The sequence below is a fragment of the Sturnus vulgaris genome, chromosome 4, assembly GCF_052056855.1.
Source record: "Sturnus vulgaris isolate bStuVul1 chromosome 4, bStuVul1.hap1, whole genome shotgun sequence".
Classification (NCBI taxonomy): domain Eukaryota; kingdom Metazoa; phylum Chordata; class Aves; order Passeriformes; family Sturnidae; genus Sturnus; species Sturnus vulgaris.
In genome coordinates, this window is record NC_142246.1 from 63952973 (window position 1) to 63974390 (window position 21418).

Consider the following 21418-nt stretch of genomic DNA (forward strand, 5'->3'; position numbering starts at 1 on the left):
AAATATAATCTGGAGCTTTTTCAGCAGCAGCTGTTCTGGAAGAAATATAAGCAGAAGGACTTGTTTTATCCATACCACAAACTTGAAGCCAGTCTTGATCCTAGCAGAATTTGCCCACTTGATTATCCTTCTGCTCCATCAAGTTACGAGTTGGTGAAGAAATGATGCTTTGTTGTGTTAGCCAATAAAACTGTAAAAAAAGTCATCATCACACTTGAGAGTAAATCTAAAAAGAGATCATTTCTCTGTGAATCAAACTCAGTGTCATTTATAGCTGAAGGGTATTTATCTCTCAAAAAAAGTTGTCTTGGCCTTGTTAGAAACAACAGCAGCAAAAATATAAAAATGAAGTCTGAGTTTGTGAGTTTAAAGTTTTGTTTTATTAGTTCATTTTACTTTTTGTTGTTGTAACAGTTTGCTGAATTTTACTTGAGTTTGTTCTGGTCCCACACAAATTCCATCTTCCACCAAACCAGCTAGTCAGTTTGTTTGTTTTTTTTTTTTTCCCCCTTAGTTTTACTGATGTATATTAGATACTACTACATCCCAACAACAAATAGTAAATAAAAGACAATTTAAATTGAATAGAAAAGATTCAGGATGTAGAAAAGTTACCACGTGATTGGAAAGAATGTTCTTCTCCTCTGGGAACTACTTATTTGACTTTTGTCTGCTTTGAGACTTTTGCACTGCAGCACAAGATGCCTTAAATGCAGTTTATTCTTAGTAACTCAGTGTTGCTAGGATGAGTCCTTTTTTGACTGAAAGGAATCCTCCCAGGGAGATAGCAATTCAAGCCCAGTCTGACACTCTGTTGGCATGTTTTGACTTAGGACTTGGAATGTTTTTTTGCAGTAACTTCCTTCTTTGCCTGCTTCTGCAAGAGAACTTGAGCTAACTTGCAGTTGGTTTCAGTGCAGGTAGAGCAACAAGTGAAACAGCCTTCCAACAAGGTTCTAAGGCAGTGAATGCCTATCATCTTTGACATCATGCTGTCACCTCTCTTGGCAGTGTTCAGTGATGGATAATGCATATCCAGCAAATTGGTGAATGATGTTGAGTTAGTGACCCCTGAGGAGAGCCAGCTCTTCTTGCTATGCTCCTGCATTCTCTGGCACTCACAGCTTTCTTTGTTATATGCAGACATTGTGTGAACACTGCTGAAAAGTGATTTGAGAACAGGTTTGCCATGACCCCACATCATTTTTTCTTAATCCACCGCTCCTCCCAAAGTACTTTGCTCACTTTAAAGAAGGCTTTTGGGATTCTGTGGTAGTCCTTTCTACACTGAGCCTAACTATCTGGGGTTCTTAAATAGGCAACTTTCTGAAGCACTGCTCCATCATTGTGCACCTCTTCTGTGAGCATCACTCAACTTGAGTTGAGTTGCATGCTTTGTCAGAAAAAAAGGCCCAAACTGTTCAGATACTGCCATCAAGAATTAGTAATGTTGGAAAAATAACTCCAGGAAATGGGGGGTGTGTGTGTGGCATGGACACATACTCCCAAACTCATATATTTGTTTGTTTTTTCCAGCTTAAGTGGGTTTGAGTCCTAGAGAATTAGGCTGGATTTTAAATCTGTACCTGTAGGCTCTGTAATTCCAGAAATCTATCCTTCAATCCCTTTAGGGCAGGGATTGTCTTCATTTGCATTGCAGCTAGAGAAGCAGGATGCTGTCACGGCCCTTAAATATTAATCTGTGCTAATTGTAGGGCTTAATATGCAAGGACTCAAAAATTTCAATAATGAAACTTGAAAAGCTGAACAGTTAGTGTTCTCTCTGTTTTTTGCATATTAAGAGAAACTGAAAATTCTGTTTGTAATACCATGTGCTTTACAGTTAAATACAACTTTTCACGGAATAATCTATATAGAGTTATATAGATATCTATTCTATGTAGTCCATAAATATGAAAATTTGTTTTGTCGCTGAACACCTTGTATCTAGTATAGCATTACTCATTTTTGTGTGTTATCTACTTTGTTTCTGTGTCAGTAAGAAGCAATTCCTAATAGAAATAGTCATAGATATATTTCCAACTTGTCAGCGTCCATTGGTACTTAATGATTTTCACTAACCAGCTTTGACTTGTGTAAATTCAACTTCTGTGTAGGTGTTAGAGATGAAAATTCTGCATTACAGGGTGCTATGCAACAGTTAGTCCTACAATGAGCTCTTTAAATGCAGGAATGTTGATTTGCTCTGAAGTGGGTCAGAGCAGAGGATGAACCAGCATGAGGGATCAAATCATTACTGAGTATATTCCAGTATATTCCAGCGTGATGGATTAGCAGAAATCTGCTGATGTGCTGATGCAAGTACTAAGAAGCATGAGGATATTTTGAGTATCAATATTAGACCCAGGTGCAAACTGAGTTTCAGGCAGTTTTTTTCCATTCTACTCCATGAAAATGAAGTATTTCCTGTTTCCAGAAGCTTTTGCTTTTAAGAAAAAATTGTATTTCAACTACCAGGAGAAAGTGATTGACAATCTTGTAAATATAAATATGTATAAATCAGGGCTGTGACTAAGGGAAATTTTTAAGTCTAATAGCATAAAGATTCTCACAGCGACTTTCACATGTTTTGATATAAACACTTATCTACAGATAAATTTTGAATAGCTATGGCTAATCTGTTTAGAGAGGAGTCTGTAGATACCTGAATTTGAAAAGCTATTTAACAGTTGAGAGGGTTTTTTGGAATTTAGCCATTCTGAGAGACAGGGGTTTATCATCTTAGCTCTAGAATGATGCAGCAGATAATAGGATTAAATTCTGTCAGAAATGTACAAGTTCTGAATTCTTGCCAGTTGGAAAACTGCTGCATTTAGAAGTCCGGGGGAAATAAAAGGAGGATAAGACTAGGATGGACCTTACTTTTTCAAACCTTAAATAAATAAAAATGGTAGGCTTCTTAGTAAAATCAGTTTTTATTCTTGATAATGAGAATTCTGCTTTTGTGTCTATGGCATATTTTTCTTTACAATTGTTGCCTCATGTTTGCAAAATTCCTTTTATCCAAAATTTCAGAGGCAAGGTCTGTCTATGCTGAAAACTGTTATGTTTTCTGTGAAGAGGTGTGTCTGCTCAGTATTCCAGTGAGGCAGGGTGCTAGAAACAGATTAATTACAAGAGCTCAGTCTTAGCATGGGCTCATCTGCCTCATTCCATGCTGCTTTACCTGAACTATTTCTAGTTTCTGAGGTAAAACACTCATAGCTATCATTTAATATAATGATAATTTGTAAGGCTGATTGAAAGTTATGTAGGAAAAGGGCTCCAGAATTTGTTAATTTATAGATATAGGCAGAGATTTAATGCAATTCTCTCAAAATTGAGCCTTTGTATAATTTTTTTCTCACTTGGGTATTGAAAAGCCACCAACAAATAACTCAGTGGATACCTTAATTTGTTCTTTAGTATTTTCACAAGCATAGTGCTTGCCTTTTGAATTATTGGGTATTCTGGTAAATGTGACATTAGTTTTTCAATTATTCCGATGAAATGGAAAACTTGTGCTTCCAGGGTATTTTTAAACTAGTTCATAGCAAAGTAGGATTGAAGATCATTCCGTTGGAGAGAAGTTATTTTTGGCACACGCTGCCGCTCTTTTTTCATCGTTATTTTTCTCTTCCTTCTTTTGCCCAAAGATATACCTCCTATTGTGCATATTTTCTTCTATTGGTCTTGCTATTCTATGTGCTCTTTCCAGTTCAATATTTGAACCTGATGCTCTCCAATGAGGCTCTCCAGATTCCCAGGATGGCTCCCACGTAGGTGTGGTGGATGTCAGCAGGAGATTTGACTTGCGGGGGCCGTTTGTGCATACACAAACATGCACCTCCTTTACCCCTTCAGGCTTTAGGATGTTGGAATGGCACCAGAGAGTGTGGGACAAGGTGTGGCTGATGGGAGAACCTGGCAGTTTTCTGCCATGGAAGGAGATTTTGTGGGCAGCATCTTCGCAGTGAGAGTGGCCCCGAGTGCACATCCACAGGGACAGCCCCTAAGTGACCGGCTGGCTCTGTGCTTACCTGGTACATAATAAATCTATGACTGATTTCTCTGTGGGTCCAGGAGACTTGTCTGAATGAAGAGGACTATTTAGATCCTTATTGAGGATGTTTTCTTTTGCAGATATTTGTACACCGAGAGCAGCAAGCCAAATAAGGATGAGTTATTCCTTTGTTGTTAGAGAAAGCTCTCTAAGACTTCCTTACCTACAACTGAGATTTGGATGGCAGTCCTGGCCGTGCTGCCTTCTTCCAACCTTTCCCTGCCTCCCAGGAGGCTGACATTTTAACTATTCAGAATGCAGTAGTGTTTTTTTTAGTTTTTTTTGTTTTTTTTTCCCCTAACTCCTTAACTATGCTGTTGTCAGGGAAGCTTAAAAGGTATACAGTGTCTGCACATTGTTTTCAGCAATAGATATTGGTCTCCTCCACAGCTTCATAAATCCTTTAAAACTACACTGTTTCTTCTAGAAACAGTGCTTTTTTCATCAAACCACAAAGTGTGGTAACATTAAAATTTTAAACTTGATATCTACTTTAAAAAGGAATTGTGTGCACCAGTAAGTTTGCTGAAGAGTCATTTTTAGTATCCCTGGTTGTGTGCTTCAGTGCTTGACATCTTAGTTTTCTCTGCTGCTGCCTAATGGCCCTTGCAGTCCTGGGATTTTTTCCAGGCGTGAATGAGAAATAAATTTTATTTTGGAATTACTGGACAGGGACAGTTGGGATTTCTGTTACTGTGAGGGTGGTCAAGCACTGGCACAGATGACCTCGGGAGGTTATAAAGTCTTCATCCTTGGATGTTGTGAATACCCAAATGGATGCAGCCTGCTGTAGTTGACCCTGCTTGGGTAGGGAGGTTGGACTTGTTAAGCTTAAGGCTGATTCAAACATCTCTGTGCCAGGGATTTGTCAAACTTTCCAGAAAGTTTGGAGGTTCTTAGAGCTGGTAGTGATTGGTTTGACATGGACTCCTCCAACATTCTGTACTGTATATGGACAGTAAGGCATCTGTTCACCCTTACTGTTGTTGATACCTTGCTTGTGGTCTAAAAAATCTTCAGGATCTCTAAATAATCACTTCCAGTTAGGTTGAAATGATATTATTTAAAGTTGTTGCTATCTAGGTGGACTCAAGCTGTGCTAGGGAACTTCCACCCTTGCATTATAATTAAATTGTTATGTGGGGCACACTGAAAACACCATAAAGATTTTATAGAGCAGCTGAATTACCTTCCTTTTTGGGCAAAGAGAGTCAGAACCAGATAGAGTCAGCTATGGTTAAATTAGTTTTGTGGATGCTCTTGGCCTGGATAATATGCTACTAGTGTTCATTTTTATGAATTTTTGTTTATATGCAAAATTAAGGGATTTTTTTCTGTATGTTTCCTCTATTCATGGAAATGTTTGCAAAATGAAAGCCTGAAGTAAAACATCTTCAGTAAACATGTATTTGCTGCAGTGGGGTTGGCCAGGAATAAAATTGAAATGGACTTGGACCCAAATTCCTTTCTTTGCAGAGAAAGGGCTAAGGTTTTCAACTCAGGGTAAAAGACAAAATAAGTTGAGGATAAGTGTAAAGTGATTAGTGCCCTTTTTCCAGTGGGGTGGACCTCAGTTCTGGAGTGATGATGGACAGCAACCTGAGTTCAGTGGTACTGAAATGTAAAAACATATATGAAAAATACCAAATTACGATTCTTTTGTACCATCTATGCCTACTGCCAGGAAAATCTTTTTTATTTTACAATCAAGGTGAGATAGGTTTGAGTGGATACAAGCTGACTCTCAAGCCTTCCTCTCTCTTGTGTAATGGTTTGAGGCTGTTCTGTTAGAGGTGGGCAGAACGCTAAACCTGTGGATCTGCCCCGTGTGTGACCCCTTTTCTGGTCCAGTGCTCCATTGAATCAAGAGAGGCACTGGCCCCATTTCTCCTTCAGCTGCCCCACTGGGTGTGCAGTGAAGGAAATCAGCAGTGATGTTTTTGCAGAATGTGGACGAGCAGCTGTGCCCTGCCACTGCCTGCCAGCCCTGTCAGGAGAGGTGTGTGCTTTTCAGATCCTGATGGGGCCAGAGGTGGCCTTGGAGCTGCTCCACTCGACAGTCAGGGATGTGCCCTGGAGCCAACCTGCAGGTGTGGAGGGACCTCTTACAGTTCAAAGCTTAAATGCCTGGGGACTTCAAATGCCTCCCAAGCCAGGTAGCAGGTGTGTGGAGACTCAGAGTATTCTGTTTAAAACCCACTCGTGGGTATCTCTGGCTTGTTGAGAGTTTACTTTCAGCTTTTTTAGTCACTCTTTGCAGTTGGTCTTTTCTAACCTTTAGCCCAGACTGTAGAACACTTCATGCCTGGAGAATTCCTTCCATCTCTTTCCTTGTGTATCTTTCTCTGTGAAGGTAAAGTCACCTCATGATTCCAAAAGGGTAGAGATTATTTGGAAGACAAAAAGCAAGCAAATGATTTACGGGTTATAGTAGTCACAGAGTTCTGTGCTTCTTGTGCAGAATGGTAATGACTCAACAGAAATAAAGCAACTCTCTTGTTAGGCCAATAATATATTAACTGAAAACATTTTTTAATAACTCAAAGCATGATAGCTCTTGACTTTTTTGACTCTGATGGTACTTCACTGCATTAGCTGAGCATGTGTTTCAAGTGGCAGCTGTTAAATACATCTCTGAGTATGCCTGTGGAAATAATTGCAGTAATACTTTCATGTTATAAGACCTTTCCCAATGGACTTGTTTTTAATCCTTATATGTGGAAACAGAAGTTACATAAATAGAAAAACCTCGAATTAACAGAAGACTAAAGTCATCCTCCTTTTTTGAACACCTTAGTTATAGATGTATTTATTTTAGGAAATTCTGAAATACATGTCCTGCGGTGAGATTTGACTCAAAAATCAGGTTCTCCTGCAGGCCCTGTGAAAACTGGAATTCGCCAAAATGCAGCAGCACAAAATCCCACCCAACAGTAGATGCAGCATGATTGGCAGACTGACCTGACAAAGTGCTTAAGAAAGCTTTTCTTCACTGTTTTACCCTTACCCCGTGGCCAATAAATTTTCTAGTCCAGTTGTGGACACTGTAATTATTATTATTATCAACCATATTTTGAGTGGTTTTTGCCTGTTATGTGGAATATAAAACTGATATGTAATATAGAAGCATTTTAAAAATTTACTTCAATGTTTCACTTCACACCTGAGAAGCTGAGGATTGTGTCTGTAGGAGTTTAAATGAGCTGCTTTAAAAAGTGAAGTGGGCTAACACTGTTTTCAACTTTAAGATGAAGAGCTGCAATACCTAGTTAATTCAGGATTTAGATCTCAAATCTGCCAGGGGCTTTCTCTACAGAGATAAAATTCCTGTTGTTTTTTTTTTTTCTTTTTTCCCTTTGTTTGTTTCCTTAGTCCTAAACTAATATTTCTTTGTACAAATGAGTGGAAATAATTTAAAATTATATCTCTCTAAGTCGCCTATGTATTTAAGTGTGTCAACATATCAAAATCAAGGCAGTTTCAAATATATTATTTTTGCATGTAAATAGCCGTTGTTCACCCTTGAAGAAACTTCTGCAAGAAACGAGAGTGTGTTTATAGTATAAGGATCAAATTTTCTGGTTTAGGTCTCACTTCTTTGTAGAAATCATTAATGTCTCCCCTTTTAAATCTTCTTGAAAATATAAACTGCTGAGCTGAAAATTTAGAGTAATAATTATGAGCCAGTATCTTGGAGGGGAAATGAGCTTGGTGTTGATATTAAAGAAACTGCAAATAAAAATGTACGTGCTGCTTTAAAAACGTTACTTTAAAATTATATCCAGGCAATCATAACAGCTACAGTCACTGTGGTGTTTTTCACCCTGTACTTTTGACAAGGCTGTTTGCCTGTACCACCAGAGTTCTCATGGCTGAGGTACATTTTTTTGGAGAAGTTTAGGAGTAAAGGTTATTCCTTCAGAATACACGAGTAAACAAATAGAGGATGCTTGTGGGAGATGGATTCCTTGAAGCTCGTCCCCTGACATGACCCTTGACCTGTGAGGTTTTATTATTTCTGGACTCTGTCATTTATGTGAAAAAAATACAAATATATGCTTTCTAAAATTCTTTATGAAAGACTTCTACTTTGCTATCTCGTAGAGGTCCCATGCTATTAAAGCAATCATTAATTATTGGCCAGAATGACTGCTTCAAAATCTTTTGAGGAGTTAATCATTCTCTCATTTGGACTTGGTTTATCTTGGTTTAATTTAGGTATTAATCCAGAATTTCTACCTTTTCGAATAAGTTTTACTTACGTTAGAATATCTTGTCCTTTTAACTACAGCTTGAATGCAGATTATTTAACGTGTATCAAGCATTTCCCTGCCAGGAATTTCATCTCTATTGGGCTAAAAGTGATTGTTCTGGATTGCAGAAATCTTTTGTTCTCCTTTGATTAAAAGTATGTCTTGCCCTTCTTTGCCTTGTCTTTGAAGTACATTTTAGTCTGCTTTCCTTTGAGATGTGCGGGTTTTGTTTTGCTAAAAGGTCACCTCTGGCATATTGGAGGGATTAGTCAGTGCTTTGCATTGTGTTTTCTGTAGAGAACCATTTTCTTAGGCTGCCTCACTGGTCATTTTCAACATCAGGCACCTATGCAATGAGAACCAACTGTGAATCAGTCTGACATTTAGGAACCCAGCAGAGTGGGGGGGTTAAAAATGAAAATGAAAAAAATGAAAAATGAAATGAATGAAAAAAAATATTACAAACATACAGATAAATCATACGCTGCCTATTGTTTTTTAAAGGCCACATTTTACCTCTTTTGAGCACTACACGTGGAGAATACTACAGGGCTCAAACATTCTTGCTATCTTCCCTTAGGGTATGTTGAGGAGGTAGTTTTGGTGGGATTTTAAAATTATTTTATTTTTGGGTTGGTTTTTTTTTTTCATCTTTATGAAGTTGAAACTTCATCACTCTCTTGTCCCTGTCTTTGGCACAATGAAAGGAACACAGCTCCTTTCACACAGATGAATGTTGAGGCTGATCAATAAGGCAGTAGACCTATAGTTTGCTTTTATTATTTTCTGTCTTTTCTTTTGTGAGTTGCTGTTGTTAATGTAGCTCTCTACTGCATCTTGTCCTGGCATCTTCATTTTATTACCTTTACTGTGTAACATTATTACTCACAGAAGGAATTAATAGTTTTATTCACCAGCAGTCTCATGGGCATCAGGGCTGTGGCCACACATCAATTAGCTTACAATTAATTACAGAGCTAGCTCCAGAGAATTTTACACAAAATCCTTAAAGCAGCCTCTAAACCTGCAGCGTTTCTTAGATGTACTTATGTAAATGATAACATCAGCTGGTTTGGGTGGCTTGTCCAGGCTACAACTGGATCTCTTTGTCCTGTGGCTGGACTTCTACCCAGGAGCCAGAATAGCTCCCTTACAGCTGCTCAGAGCAGCTGCTGTGCAGCCAAGAAGCACCCTAAAAGATTTCAGGTTGTGTCGAGCTCTTCCTCAACCTCCTTGTCCTGTAGCTGATGGACTGCCTTCCTTCTGCTTCTTTCCAAGCCTGCAAGTATCTTATGAAGATGGATATGGTGACATGGATTTGGAGTCAGGCTAAGCAGCAGCTGAATTTTCTTTACATCCTAGAGAAAACTCCTGTCTCTACAGTGTTGTAAAGTAATACTGCACACTGAGCATCAAACTCATGTAATGCTACACTTGACAAGTGGTGTAGCAGGGAATAAATGCTCATGTCAAAGGAAGCAATGTGTGCTGTTGTAATAAAAACAGATGTGGCAGACTGAAAACTTTGAGACTTAGCACTTTTGTTTCTTTTCATCTTCTTGTGGTATTGCTGATGTATTTTTTTACATTTCTTTCCAAAGAGTTGCAAAACGTTAGGGACCAGAAGAATGTATTTCATTTATAAAATATGAAAGAAATTGTTATAGATTCTAATTATTTTCTGAGAGCTTATGGTATAAAGAAGGTCATAGTTCAAAGAAAAATGGAAGTCTGCTTACCATTTGCAGATTTTCTTATTCTTCATCTGGTACTTATAGCCACTCTATTTTTGAATAGTGAGAAATCTGTCGAGAGAAATGGCAGCAAGATTACTGCTTCATTAGACATTTCATATGATAATATGAGGAAAAGGTAAAGGAGGAAATGGTATTTAGCTCTGTTTACCTAAAGATTTAAACCTTTTTGTGGTATTCTGAAATACCAACGATGCCAAAATAAATTGCAGCCTTGGAATAGCACAATCAAAATTGATTTTGATATGAATATATTTTGGAGGGTAGTAATGTATAGCAACTTTTTGTAAGGTTTCATGCCCTTTCCCCCCACTCCTCCTTTTATTCCCTTATTTCTCTTACTAGAAAATGAAAGATCAGAGCCTAAATATCATTAGGAGGTGGTGCCGTGAGTAGAATGGTTTGGAACAGAAGGAAAGAGGATAATTGACAGTAAAGCAAACTGCAAGAGATCTGCTTTGCTGTCACAAGTCTACTGCAGCATCTCTGAGAAGGTTTCTGTGCTGCTAGAGTCACAGTGTGCTCTGTGAGGAAATGCTGTCTTTTTGGGGAATTATATTTTTGTAATTACTTGAAAGAGATACACAGAGAGATGTATTCTCAGACACATTTTCAAAAATTAAAGTTGTTAAAAAGTCTTGATCAAAAGCAGTTTGTTTCATTACTTAAGGAGATTTTCTAAGCCAAGCTGGAAGTTCTCTTCATGTTGCTGTTGTGTAGCTGACACCTAGAGCACGAAGATGATGGAATTCAGTTCTCCACAACTCTAAGTAAAGCTGGAGCAGGATTGTGGTTGTGCTGGAACAGATGATCTGACGTTAGCAGAGGATCGATGTACAACAAATGTAACTAGCACTGGATGAATATTTGACACGTGTAAGCACGCATTGGCTCCTGCAGTGCCGATATGATGCCTGTGAGCTGTGTGGATGCAGTCAGCCTGTTTCCTGAGCCTCTTGCACCTATCATACTTAAACCCCTAAGTATCTGGGGTTGTCCAGGCTAAATAGCAAAGCTGTAAGAGGACATCTAGCACATCAGAAGAACTGAAACCCCTGCTCAGGAAATGCTGGCAGTGGTGATGAAAAGTTGCAGATTAAGCCTTTGCATTGCTAAGGAAACTTCCCTGTCTGACCATCCAAGTGCCACTCTGGCAGTCACACTCCACCACCTGAGCTGGGATCAAAGCCCCTTTGCAGCTACACCCCCCACACTCACACAGGCCTTACTCTGAAATAGATCACTTCTGGTTTTCATGGTGGTAATTCTAAACAGATTAATCACTTCATCTGCAAATCAGATGATGGGTGCAGCTGGCATCTCAACTCGTGGGCACGATCACTTATCCCTACCCTCCATCAGCATACAGCATTTCCCCCCAGCAGCATTCATGTGTATCTTATTTCAATGACTTATAAATAATCATGTTCTTTTAGCTGCAAATTAAGTGGGTAATGACTGATGTTTTTCTGGGCAACATACTGATATATTATTTGCAGTTAGAACTGTTAATATTGTTTGGTGTTTGTGGGGGTTTATTCCCCCAAAACCTGTACTTGTAGAGATGCCACAGAGAATGTTTTTTTATGCTTCATTTGGTAAGACTTCCCTGTCATCTTTCTCCTTGGATTGTTGGTAGAAATTTTCTTCCTGCTGTTTATTATAGACAGCCCTGAAGGATACTAATTGTTTTATGTATGTACATTTCCTTGAAAATATAACTAGGTTACTTTAGCAACCAGCTGTATCTTCTAGAGAACAGATATATTATTTTTGTAGAAGCCTCTCATCCCCAGAGACAGGAACAGTGATCTTGAATGTCTTCGTAGCTAAAAATCAGTGGATCTTTACTTATTCGTATTATGTGCTCCAAATGCAGCCTTTTGTTGCAGTTTCTTTTTATTATAGACTTCACCTGAGTCTGAGCATCTGTTTTGGTCACTACAATTAAAGGGTGTCCCTCCTAATGCGTCCCTGTTGCATGGCTATATAACTGTATCATCATTTTGTGATAATATGAAAGTTATAATTTTTATGGCCCCATCCTTTGACATTTAGTGTTGCGTGATGAATTATTCTGGGAGTCCACGTTGCAAATTGTGGGAGCAACTTGTCTGTTCTTTCTGTCCCCATCAGCAAACTGAAGCATTCCTGCTGGCACAGGAATGGGACAACCAGTTAGTAGTATTTATGATAAACTAGTTAATGAGGTTTATTATGGAGCACTAGCAGGAGTGCTCATTAACACCATTCTGTGCTAATGCCCATCCTCAAATGTTTGTTTCCCTTGTTTTCAGGCGTGTTTTGCCAAAGAGAGCATGCATTGCTGTTCCATTCTCAGCCTCTTGCAGTTGCATTTACACTCTTAATTCGGAAGTATGGCCAAAGCTTTCCCGTGCGTTCCAAAATTGGATTATTCCTAAGCTTTTGTATGTGCCTGATTGAAGGTATTCCTTTTCAGTGAAGGCAGAAGCAGGTGATGCTGTGCACTTCCTTCTCTTACACTTCCCTATCATCCCCAACACCCCTCCAGGGTGGAGGAAAGCAAAGTGTGTGCTGTTCAGTGTTCTGCTTGTAGCACAGGTCTGAGCTTGGCATTCCCTTCTTCAACATGTCCTTTTGCCCACTAAGGAATAGCTACTCCTTACTTATGTAAACTTAATTAGTTTATCAAGACAGACTGTACATTATTAGTTATAAACTAAGTTGCTTTGGGATAATGATGCTGCTGCATTATCAATGAAATGAATAAAAATTTGAACATTGCCTTCACATGTGTGAGACACAGGCTTTTCCCATGCCCCTTGTCTTCAGACACTACTAATTTTCTCTTGTTTTGACAGCATACAAAATAGCATGCCCTGGAGACAAGAGGGTTATGTTGTTAATTCCTGTTCCTAGCCTGGAATCTGTTTTGGTTTGGAATATGGAAAGGAACAAAGCTGTGGGAAACAGTGTTTCTGTCACTGGTTAGAGGAAGAGCTGCCTTGCACACACACACGTTAACACATGCATGGTGTGAATCCAGAGTATGAGGAGACATTCACTGATGTACTGTATCTAGAAAAAATAAGCTATTCAGTTTCAATGCCACTTCCCAGTTCTTGGTCTCCTCCTTGGCTCATTTCCCAAACAAGTCTGAACTCTGAGCTGGGGATGTCTTTCATTCCCACTGCCCGTGCTGTTTGTTCTAGCCATTGGACCTTTTCCATTTCTGGGAGATGCTGCATCTCCCTGTTTCTCTGCCAGACTAATTTTTTTTTTTTTGCTTCAGTGGGCTTTGTGGTTGGAGCAGAGAGTGCTGAGTGCCTGGTCAGTAGTGTTACAGTTTCAGGGAAGGTAGATGATTAATTTCCAGGCTATTCCTATTCTGGGCTTTGTTTGTTTTGTTTCCTTTCCTCTTACTGTTATATAGTAATTGGGATTTTTTAGTTTTTCTCTCTGTACTCTCTTCCTATATAGAAGTAACATTTTTCAGACCATCATCCAAGGTCCCGTGAGGAAACAGTAACCAGTCTTTTGCTTCTTTATGTGGGCACACACAGAAGGACAAAGAGCACAGCCATCGTGTCAGTGCAGCACAGAGAACGGTGCAGTAACAGTGGAGGATTTGTTTCTTCCTGCTATCTCAACTTTTTTTTTTTTCTTTGTTGATATTAAAGCATAAGTTATTCCTAATGCAGTTCTTCCTTAAACATTCGTTGCACACCAATAGGCTCAGCAGAGGTGGGGTCACCAGGGGAATGCATGACTCAGGCTTTTACACACTGAGTCAACAGTCACAATGAGTAGATTCATGTACTTTTGGCATGTAAGTACAAGCTGGCACTTCATTTCACTGAGTTCTGTTGATGAATTTTTCCAGAATTAATTCAGACATGGTGAAGTATTGAGAATTAACATCACCTGCGGGTAGGTTGGGCGTAGGTTATGGTGGAAAGTGTGTTGATGTTGTTACCCGCTCTCACGGTGTTAGGTTTGCAGTTAAGGAAGCAGCCTCAGAATGCCTTTTGTGATTGAGTTTTCATCGGTTTCTGTTTGAGTGGTATGCTAGTAATACCTAACAGGTTTAAATATATAATATGTAGCTGGTCTTCTGCTTTCCTAACTGTGTAATGCTTCATGTCCACTTTGTTTCATTGGAGACCTAAGGTTTTTGGAGATGTTGATAATAAAGTTGTTCAAAGGGCAATAATGTAGCATGGGGCTATGAAGCTTGCCAGGCTGCAAACAGGATATAACAAGCTTTTCTTCTTTGGCATCAGTTTAAAAGCAGTCCTTTTGTTTTGTTGAACTTTTCATTTGGCCTGTTTTGAAGGGAAGTGATGCACTGTGGCTCAAACTGACAACTTCTGTGTTCTTTACCAGGGACAACTTTATTGAATATCCTCTCTGACTGAAAGACGAGTTGTGAACAGCAGTAGTCCAGTGTTACAATAGAGATAAATAACACTGTCATCAAAGTAGATGCAGGTTTCATTTAATTTCATTTATCGTTCTGCACTGGTGTCTCCCAAAGACTTCTGATGCTTTATGCTGATCCTCCCTACTGGGGATATGCAGATGAGTTATTTTCCTTTCAGCTCTATCCAATGAAATTCAAGATCATGCTGCTAAGCCACCTTTTTACAGGAAAGATGATCTAATGACTGGATTGCAGTATTGTCACAGAAATAAATTGTCTCCTATGCGCGGATAGCACCAAGGTGGTGACCACTGAGTGCAAATCTTCTTCCTATTGTTAAAGATTTCTCAATAGGATAAAAACTCGTGCTCTTGGCAGCTATAAGATTTAGTCACATCTAGATAATATATTTGATACAAGCCACAGCTAGATCAAACTGTTATTTGTGAGGATTTTACCTTCGTCCATCGTTCACTAGTACTTTTTGCAAGCCTTCAGCTGTAGAGCTCCTGCCTGAGTTAGTGGTAGTGGTTTTTTTGGGGCCTAATTATGCCTCATTGTTTTTCTCCCTTTTGTTGTGTTCTATTGAATTGTGAGCTGGCTAGCCTTCCTGTGTGGTGGGCGTGAAAAATTTGACTGTCTCTCTATTCCAGCTTCTGATAGTAAACATGAACTCTCTTGCCATTCCTCCGAAACTGTGCTACATTATAAAAACAATTTATTATAGGGTGTGATATTTAAGGGTTGTATGGTGGCCTGAGATCAGGTTTTGTGGGGGGAACTGGCTGTATTTGGACATCTCAGTGATCTGCTACTATTTTTGTGGTCAGTTTTAGAGAGGACAAAGTCAAATGGTGTCAAAAGGTATCTGCCCAACCTTTTGTACTTTAGCAACTGCTTTCCAGTAAGTCTACTGTAATTTTTCAGGTAATGTCAAGTAGTGCTAATAATCAAGTAGTGCTGTTTTAATAATTCTGTGAGTCTTAGCAGCAAGGACTTGTTGGCAACTCACTATTTGAGCCTTGTGCTGTTACATCAGCGGTTTCTTAAAGATTTCATCATGCACAAACTTTTATGCTTATCCCACTTTTTCCACCAAATTAAAATAGGGTCAGTTTGAGACTGTGTACCAGGAGATTTCACTGGCAGTTTGGACTAAAGCAAAAACTTTAATCTCTGAAGGTTAGATTTAATTGTCTCCCTGTCTCTTTTAACTGTAATAAAAGAGTGGTAAAAAAGCTTCAGCCAGTTTTCCTTTTATTTACTCCAGCAGCAGGTTCAAGCCCAAAGGAGAAAAAAGGTATAGAACAAGCTGAGTTGGCCTTTTGTATGTATCAGAGCTTTTCTAGAGTTGGCTCCTCATCAGACCAAGTTTGCTTGCTGTGAGGATAATCTGACTCACCTTTTGAAAAGTTAAAGGTCAGCTGCACTTGAGGAAGCCCCTGGTAGGCAGTGGCTCCTAGAAAAGACTCTCAGCTTTTTCTTGACAATTACCCTCTCTGAAACCATAGGCTTTTCTTTGCTTGCCTCAGGCTTCTGAGATCCCAGGGTAGTTTATTACCCTGCAGAAAGCGCTGGGTAGATCCCAACTCAGTGTTCACTGCTGTGTGCTCCTTGGGGAAGAATAGAAAGGTGGATGGTTTTTGCTTTTGAGCCAATGCGTGCCCCATTAATCTGTGTCCCTTCTGTGTAGCAGCTAATTGTGCATTTATTTATTTACTCTTTTTTCTTCAGTGCTTTCACCTTTTCATTTTGAAGGCACGAGGTGTGTTAGTGTAAAGAATGATCTCAGTCACCTGCATGACTGTGAGCCCAGGATAAAAATGAATTACTTAACCAGAACTGAATTTCTCTATTAGGTAGAATGAGTTTTAATAATGATGCTAAATAGGCAGAATGCAATTCCCATTTATATACCAGCTGCTGACAAAATAATCGGTTATGTTGCTGTCTGGTTTTAGGTATGTAGATTGATACCTGACAGCTAGTTCTGCTAAGTTCCCAAATAGTAACAAACAACATAAATCAACTTAACCACTGAAGCAATTAGCTGGTTTAGAATGTGTTCGAAACGGTTGTGTAACTGGGAAAATTGTCAGACAAGAGCAGATCCAATAAGGCTGCTAAGAGAGATTTTGTGGGCAAATTAAATGAGTACTTATGTCAAATTAACTACTACTGCAGCGTATGCGCACGCACGCTCGTGGACTGGGGCTGATGAGCCTCTGGCAGGGAGCTTTGCAGAAGCTGCGAGTATTTTTAGTGGAAACGAGATCTCAGCTCAGTTCTGTGGCATGTGACTTCCTATTTCTGTAGGTTACTTCCAAGGGACTTCCTCTGTTAAATCGACTTGTCTCCGGAGATTTAATCTGGAGCCAGAGCATGGTCTGCTTTGTTCAGTGCCTGTGACAGCATTTTCCTGGAGTTTGCTTTTGAGTATTTCATTTTTATTTTGCACTGTCTCCAGCGTGCAAGGATCTAGTGGCTGCTACCCGTGATCGGAAGCTGAATACGTTTATCCAAGTCTCAGTGGTGCATCCAGCAGAGCACATTTTGACGCGGTACTCAAGCACTGAAATCGTGGAGGTGAGAGTCTTTCTTGTTCAATTAACGTGTTGATTAATGGATTGCTCATTTCTTCCTTAGAAAGTGAATTAGGAATAAAACAAGTTAGTGCATAGTCTTGGGTAAGACAAGCACACTCTAGCAGTTAGTTAAGCATACCTAAGTGTACTGTAGCTCTTGGCATTTAACCAGGATAAACAGAAATTAACTTGGCTTTTCATGAAAGCTCTGTTGTTCCAAGTGGAGGCATGGAGAATATTTCAATTCTCCAGACATAGGTTTAGAATGAAACAGGGAATAGTTCCTCTCGTGAAAGGACAAGGCAATGCAGAATAAAACATAATTAAGAGTGTAGTGAGTTTGGAAAATATTTTTAAATTGCTGAAAAATATAGGTGTATTGTGTGGTCTGTTATCCTATTTGATTCTTGTTGTATTTTGTCCATTAGAGAGTTGATGCTTTTGCAATTTGAAAAATTTGACCCTACATCTATAATTTGGGAAAAGAATGTGTGTACGTAATGTCTGTGACTTTATATAAAATAATTAGTCACTTGCATCATAAGTTACAACAAGAGTTGTCTGAGGCTGCTTTGCTAGTCCTCCTTTTGCCCTGTAAGCATCGGTGTCAGAAACAGCAAAAATGGTTCAGAGAAAATGAAGGGTGAGCCATGTAGGTGTAACTTGCTTAACTCACTGGAGAGATTCATTAAGAGCAGGGAAGTCTCATTGTAAACACACACATGATTTCGCCAGAGGCTTGTTTTAACTGTTAAGTACAATGAGAATATTTCATGAGCTCTTTGAGTGATTACTTTCAACCAACTACTAATTAAATTATTATGGTTTCAGCCCTCAACTATCCTGAAACTGCTTAATTCAAATATCTTGTATCTGATCGGGATGCTTCATTGCAGTCTGTCTGGAATGATGTCGTGCAAAAGATGAATAGATAACTTTTTTTAATAGAAGTTGATGCATTTCCTAATGCAATATCCCAGACTTCAATAAATTCCTGATTTTTTTTTTTTTTTTTTGGTCAAGGTTCTCTGCTTTGTAGAGGAAGGCAGGGGCACAGAAAGTTACTCCATAAGATAAATTACCATTGTCATACACAAACCTTTTTTTTTTTTTTTTTACTTAATGGAAAATTTAAGGATACATGTCTGGTAATCTCTGGAAATTAAGTATAATTAAACATTAAGAAATTATAAACAACATTTTATATGATTCATTTAATTGTATCTCTTTAGCTATGGTATAGTTACTTCTGTATACAGCTTTTAGGTGTAATGATAATGTTTCAAAGCAGAGGCATGTTCTTTTATTGCAGTACTGTGTAAAAAGTATTTCAATCCCCCCTCCACAAATCAATATCCTTAATGTAATACCGAGAGTCTCTGTAGCATTTCTATGTACTTATTATTGTGGCATAATGAAGATTGCTCTCTTTTGTATGTGTGTGCAAGTTAAATCTTTAGTTCATTTAAATTAAGATGAAATTATGGTACTTTCAGAAAGTGCCGTGGGAGTAAGAAAGGGTTTGGTTATTACAGGTTATATTCCAGAACCTGATACTGGCTGAGCTGTTTAAAAACGTGTTACTAGGCTCTGCTTCAGAAGCACTTCATATCCTTTCCAGTTAAAAAAAACTTTCCAGGAAGTTGTTGTGGTTTTGTTTGGGTTGTGTTTGTTTGTTTTTATTTTTCCTGATAAAGTTTTAAGGTTGTTTGTTTTTCTCATTGGGTAATAAAACAGCTGTTCCCATCTCTCTGCTGTAGACAGGTGACTCCTTTTGGGTTTCTGTACCTGCACAGTGACATCCCACACATTGCACAGCTGTTACCTTACTGAGTGTTTTCTCATGTTGCACAGGGTACAAAAGATCCACTGTTTTTGACTGGTGTGACCTTCCCACCGGAATACCCCATCTATGAGGAGACTAAAATAAAACTAACAGTCTATGATGTCAAAGACAAATCCCAAGACACGGTAAGTGCTTTGCTTCATTCCTTGCACAGATCTTACTGAGGAACAAGTTTCTTGCTGTGTTGTTCTTTGGCTCTCATTAGTAAATTGGGGAAATGGGTTAATGTAAAATTGGTTTTGTTGTTTTCTTGTTCCTAAAATCTACTTTATCTGTTGTTGATTTGTTAGAGAATAGAGAAAGAGAACCATGCACTTAAGATGGGTACTTTGCTATTGGCTTTTTAACTGGTTACATGAGGCAGCACAAGTATTCCTGGTAAATAAAAGATTGCTCTGGTGTGCTTTTTGAGGGCAGAGAACACATGGAATAGACTGAGATAGCACCACTGTGAATAATTTTTCAGAAATTTGTTTCTGATAATATTTTACTTGTATGCACAAACCTGAATGACAGTAGAACTGTGTAACCTGAGAGAGAGCTACTCATATTTTATTTCGATGTCTTGTGTGGTGATACCTGCAGCTTTTCTGTCACTGCTTCTGTTATTGATTTGTAGCAGTCCAAGCTCTACAGTGTCACAGCTAAAGGTGAATCATTTGGGGTTCTGGTGTTATACATTCTTGAATACAGAGTCAGCTTTTTATTCTTAGAAGTTACTCACTCGAGCTGATTTATGGAGGTCAGTAGGACAGTCTGAGTGATTTAACTGCCAAATGTAGAGCTTGAGTGCCATTTTATGTGTTCCAGGTAATCTAAGACAGCCTTACAGAGCTAGATGTCATCATAGGACCTATGGGAGATGTGTGTTTTTCTTCTGTGGCAGCTGGAGTCCAGCTGATAGCTTGCTCTTGGGCATCAAGAATGGTCCTTAACACATGTATTTAATTAACTGAATTGCTCTCTACGTATCTGTAGTTGGCACCCAGCATGATTAAAGCAAGTGCAGGCTTATGTCCTGACTGTATATGTGTTCATTATCCATAAGAAGGGAATTAAAGGCACAATTTAAAGCTTGAGACTGTTTTTGATCTGCTTAGAAAAGTAAAGTTGTATGTTTTGAGAACTCGTAATTTTTTCCAGGTAGAAAATTATTGATCAATTTGTTGAAATTTTCAGCCTTTGTGAGCAAACAGGTTGGTTCTGTCCCCTCACTGTGCTCTTCCACGGGAATGTGTGGAATATTTTAACATAGAAACTGGATTTCTTCTGTGTTTAAGAATAACTGGGAAATGAACATGTACGTGTATTTTTTAACACATGTAATTAACATCTGGTAATGGATTAGACTACAGGGCCTTAAAATGGGATCTGCTGTTTATTCAATAAAGCTGCCACCTGTGGACAGGTAACAGGCATTGAGTGAATGGAGTTGGACTTTGTCCTTCACTTCCAGTTTCATTCTGACTGACAGACACTGGAAAATAATATCCTATCTGTAAGTGATAAAAGTGAACTGGTTTCATAGTACTGCTCCCTGTACTATTGCTTTTCTAGCTCCAGGCTTCTCTACTGTCACTTATGCAGGAGAAGATCTACCCTAGAGAATTAATATAGTTTGATAAGCTTTTTGCAAACCTGTAAGAACTTTCTGTAACTGTTCCTTACAAATGAAGTACAGGACTAGAGTCTTTCCCAGGGAGTGCTACTGATGTAGCTTATAAATCATGAGAGAATACCTTTTTCTTTTGTCATAGCATTTATATTGTTCCTATGTGAAACGTTCTAGGTCTTTACTGTAGCATCTTTTTATAAGGGAAAATATTAATCCCATTTCTGGTTTACATACATCTAACATTTTTTTACTACTCAGCCATTCTATAGCTGGATGTAGGTAAGAAAAAAATTAAATAAGATGTAAGATTTCAATCGAGGTGGGCTGCAGCATATGTGAATGACCCCAGGCTACCCTGGTTGCAACTTCATTTGTGGCAATATTTGGACTTCTGTTTGCATCTTAAAATCTCAGGGATGATAAAACTTGGCTTCTTACCTGTAATTAAGTAGAAGCCATCACACTTTCCATTAGTTTGGGTGACTTTTTTTCAAGTCTGGATGTTGATGTAGGTTCATAAAAGTCAGGTTGAAATGAACTATAACTTGCTATCATTATCAGCATTGCTGGAACAGTGTAGACCTCCATGCTTGGTTCTCTACCCAAGAAACTGGATGTGTCCTTTTGGCAGTAAAACTGCTCCAAGTGCTGTGGTGCCACAGTTCTGATTCTTCAGTCTGCAGTAGTGCTGGCTTTCCTGTTCCCCAAAAAGTGCTGCCACTCATATTTTGGCTGCCAAATGTAGTCCCACCATTCCTACAAACAGACAGGTAATCCAGCTGGGGATGGAGGGGAACCCAGGCCTGCTGGGTGTGCCCTGCTCCTCTAGGCTGTGCTCCAGAGCAGACACCAGCTCGAGTAATTGGGCATTTATGGCAGAAATAAACCTTGGATTTG

The 21418-nt window shown here is 38.9% G+C and overlaps 1 protein-coding gene across 6 annotated transcripts in view; it reads left to right on the top strand.

The window, feature by feature from the left end:
* The window catches only part of INPP4B (inositol polyphosphate-4-phosphatase type II B), a 294269-nt gene that overhangs the window by 113189 nt on the left and 159662 nt on the right, over positions 1–21418 (top strand). For all 6 annotated transcript variants that reach the window (XM_088164137.1, XM_088164138.1, XM_088164136.1 and 3 more), the window contains exons 5-6: positions 16943–17061; positions 18915–19031. In XM_088164137.1, the coding sequence (XP_088020263.1) occupies positions 16943–17061; positions 18915–19031 (236 nt within the window). The remainder of the gene's footprint in view (positions 1–16942; positions 17062–18914; positions 19032–21418) is intronic.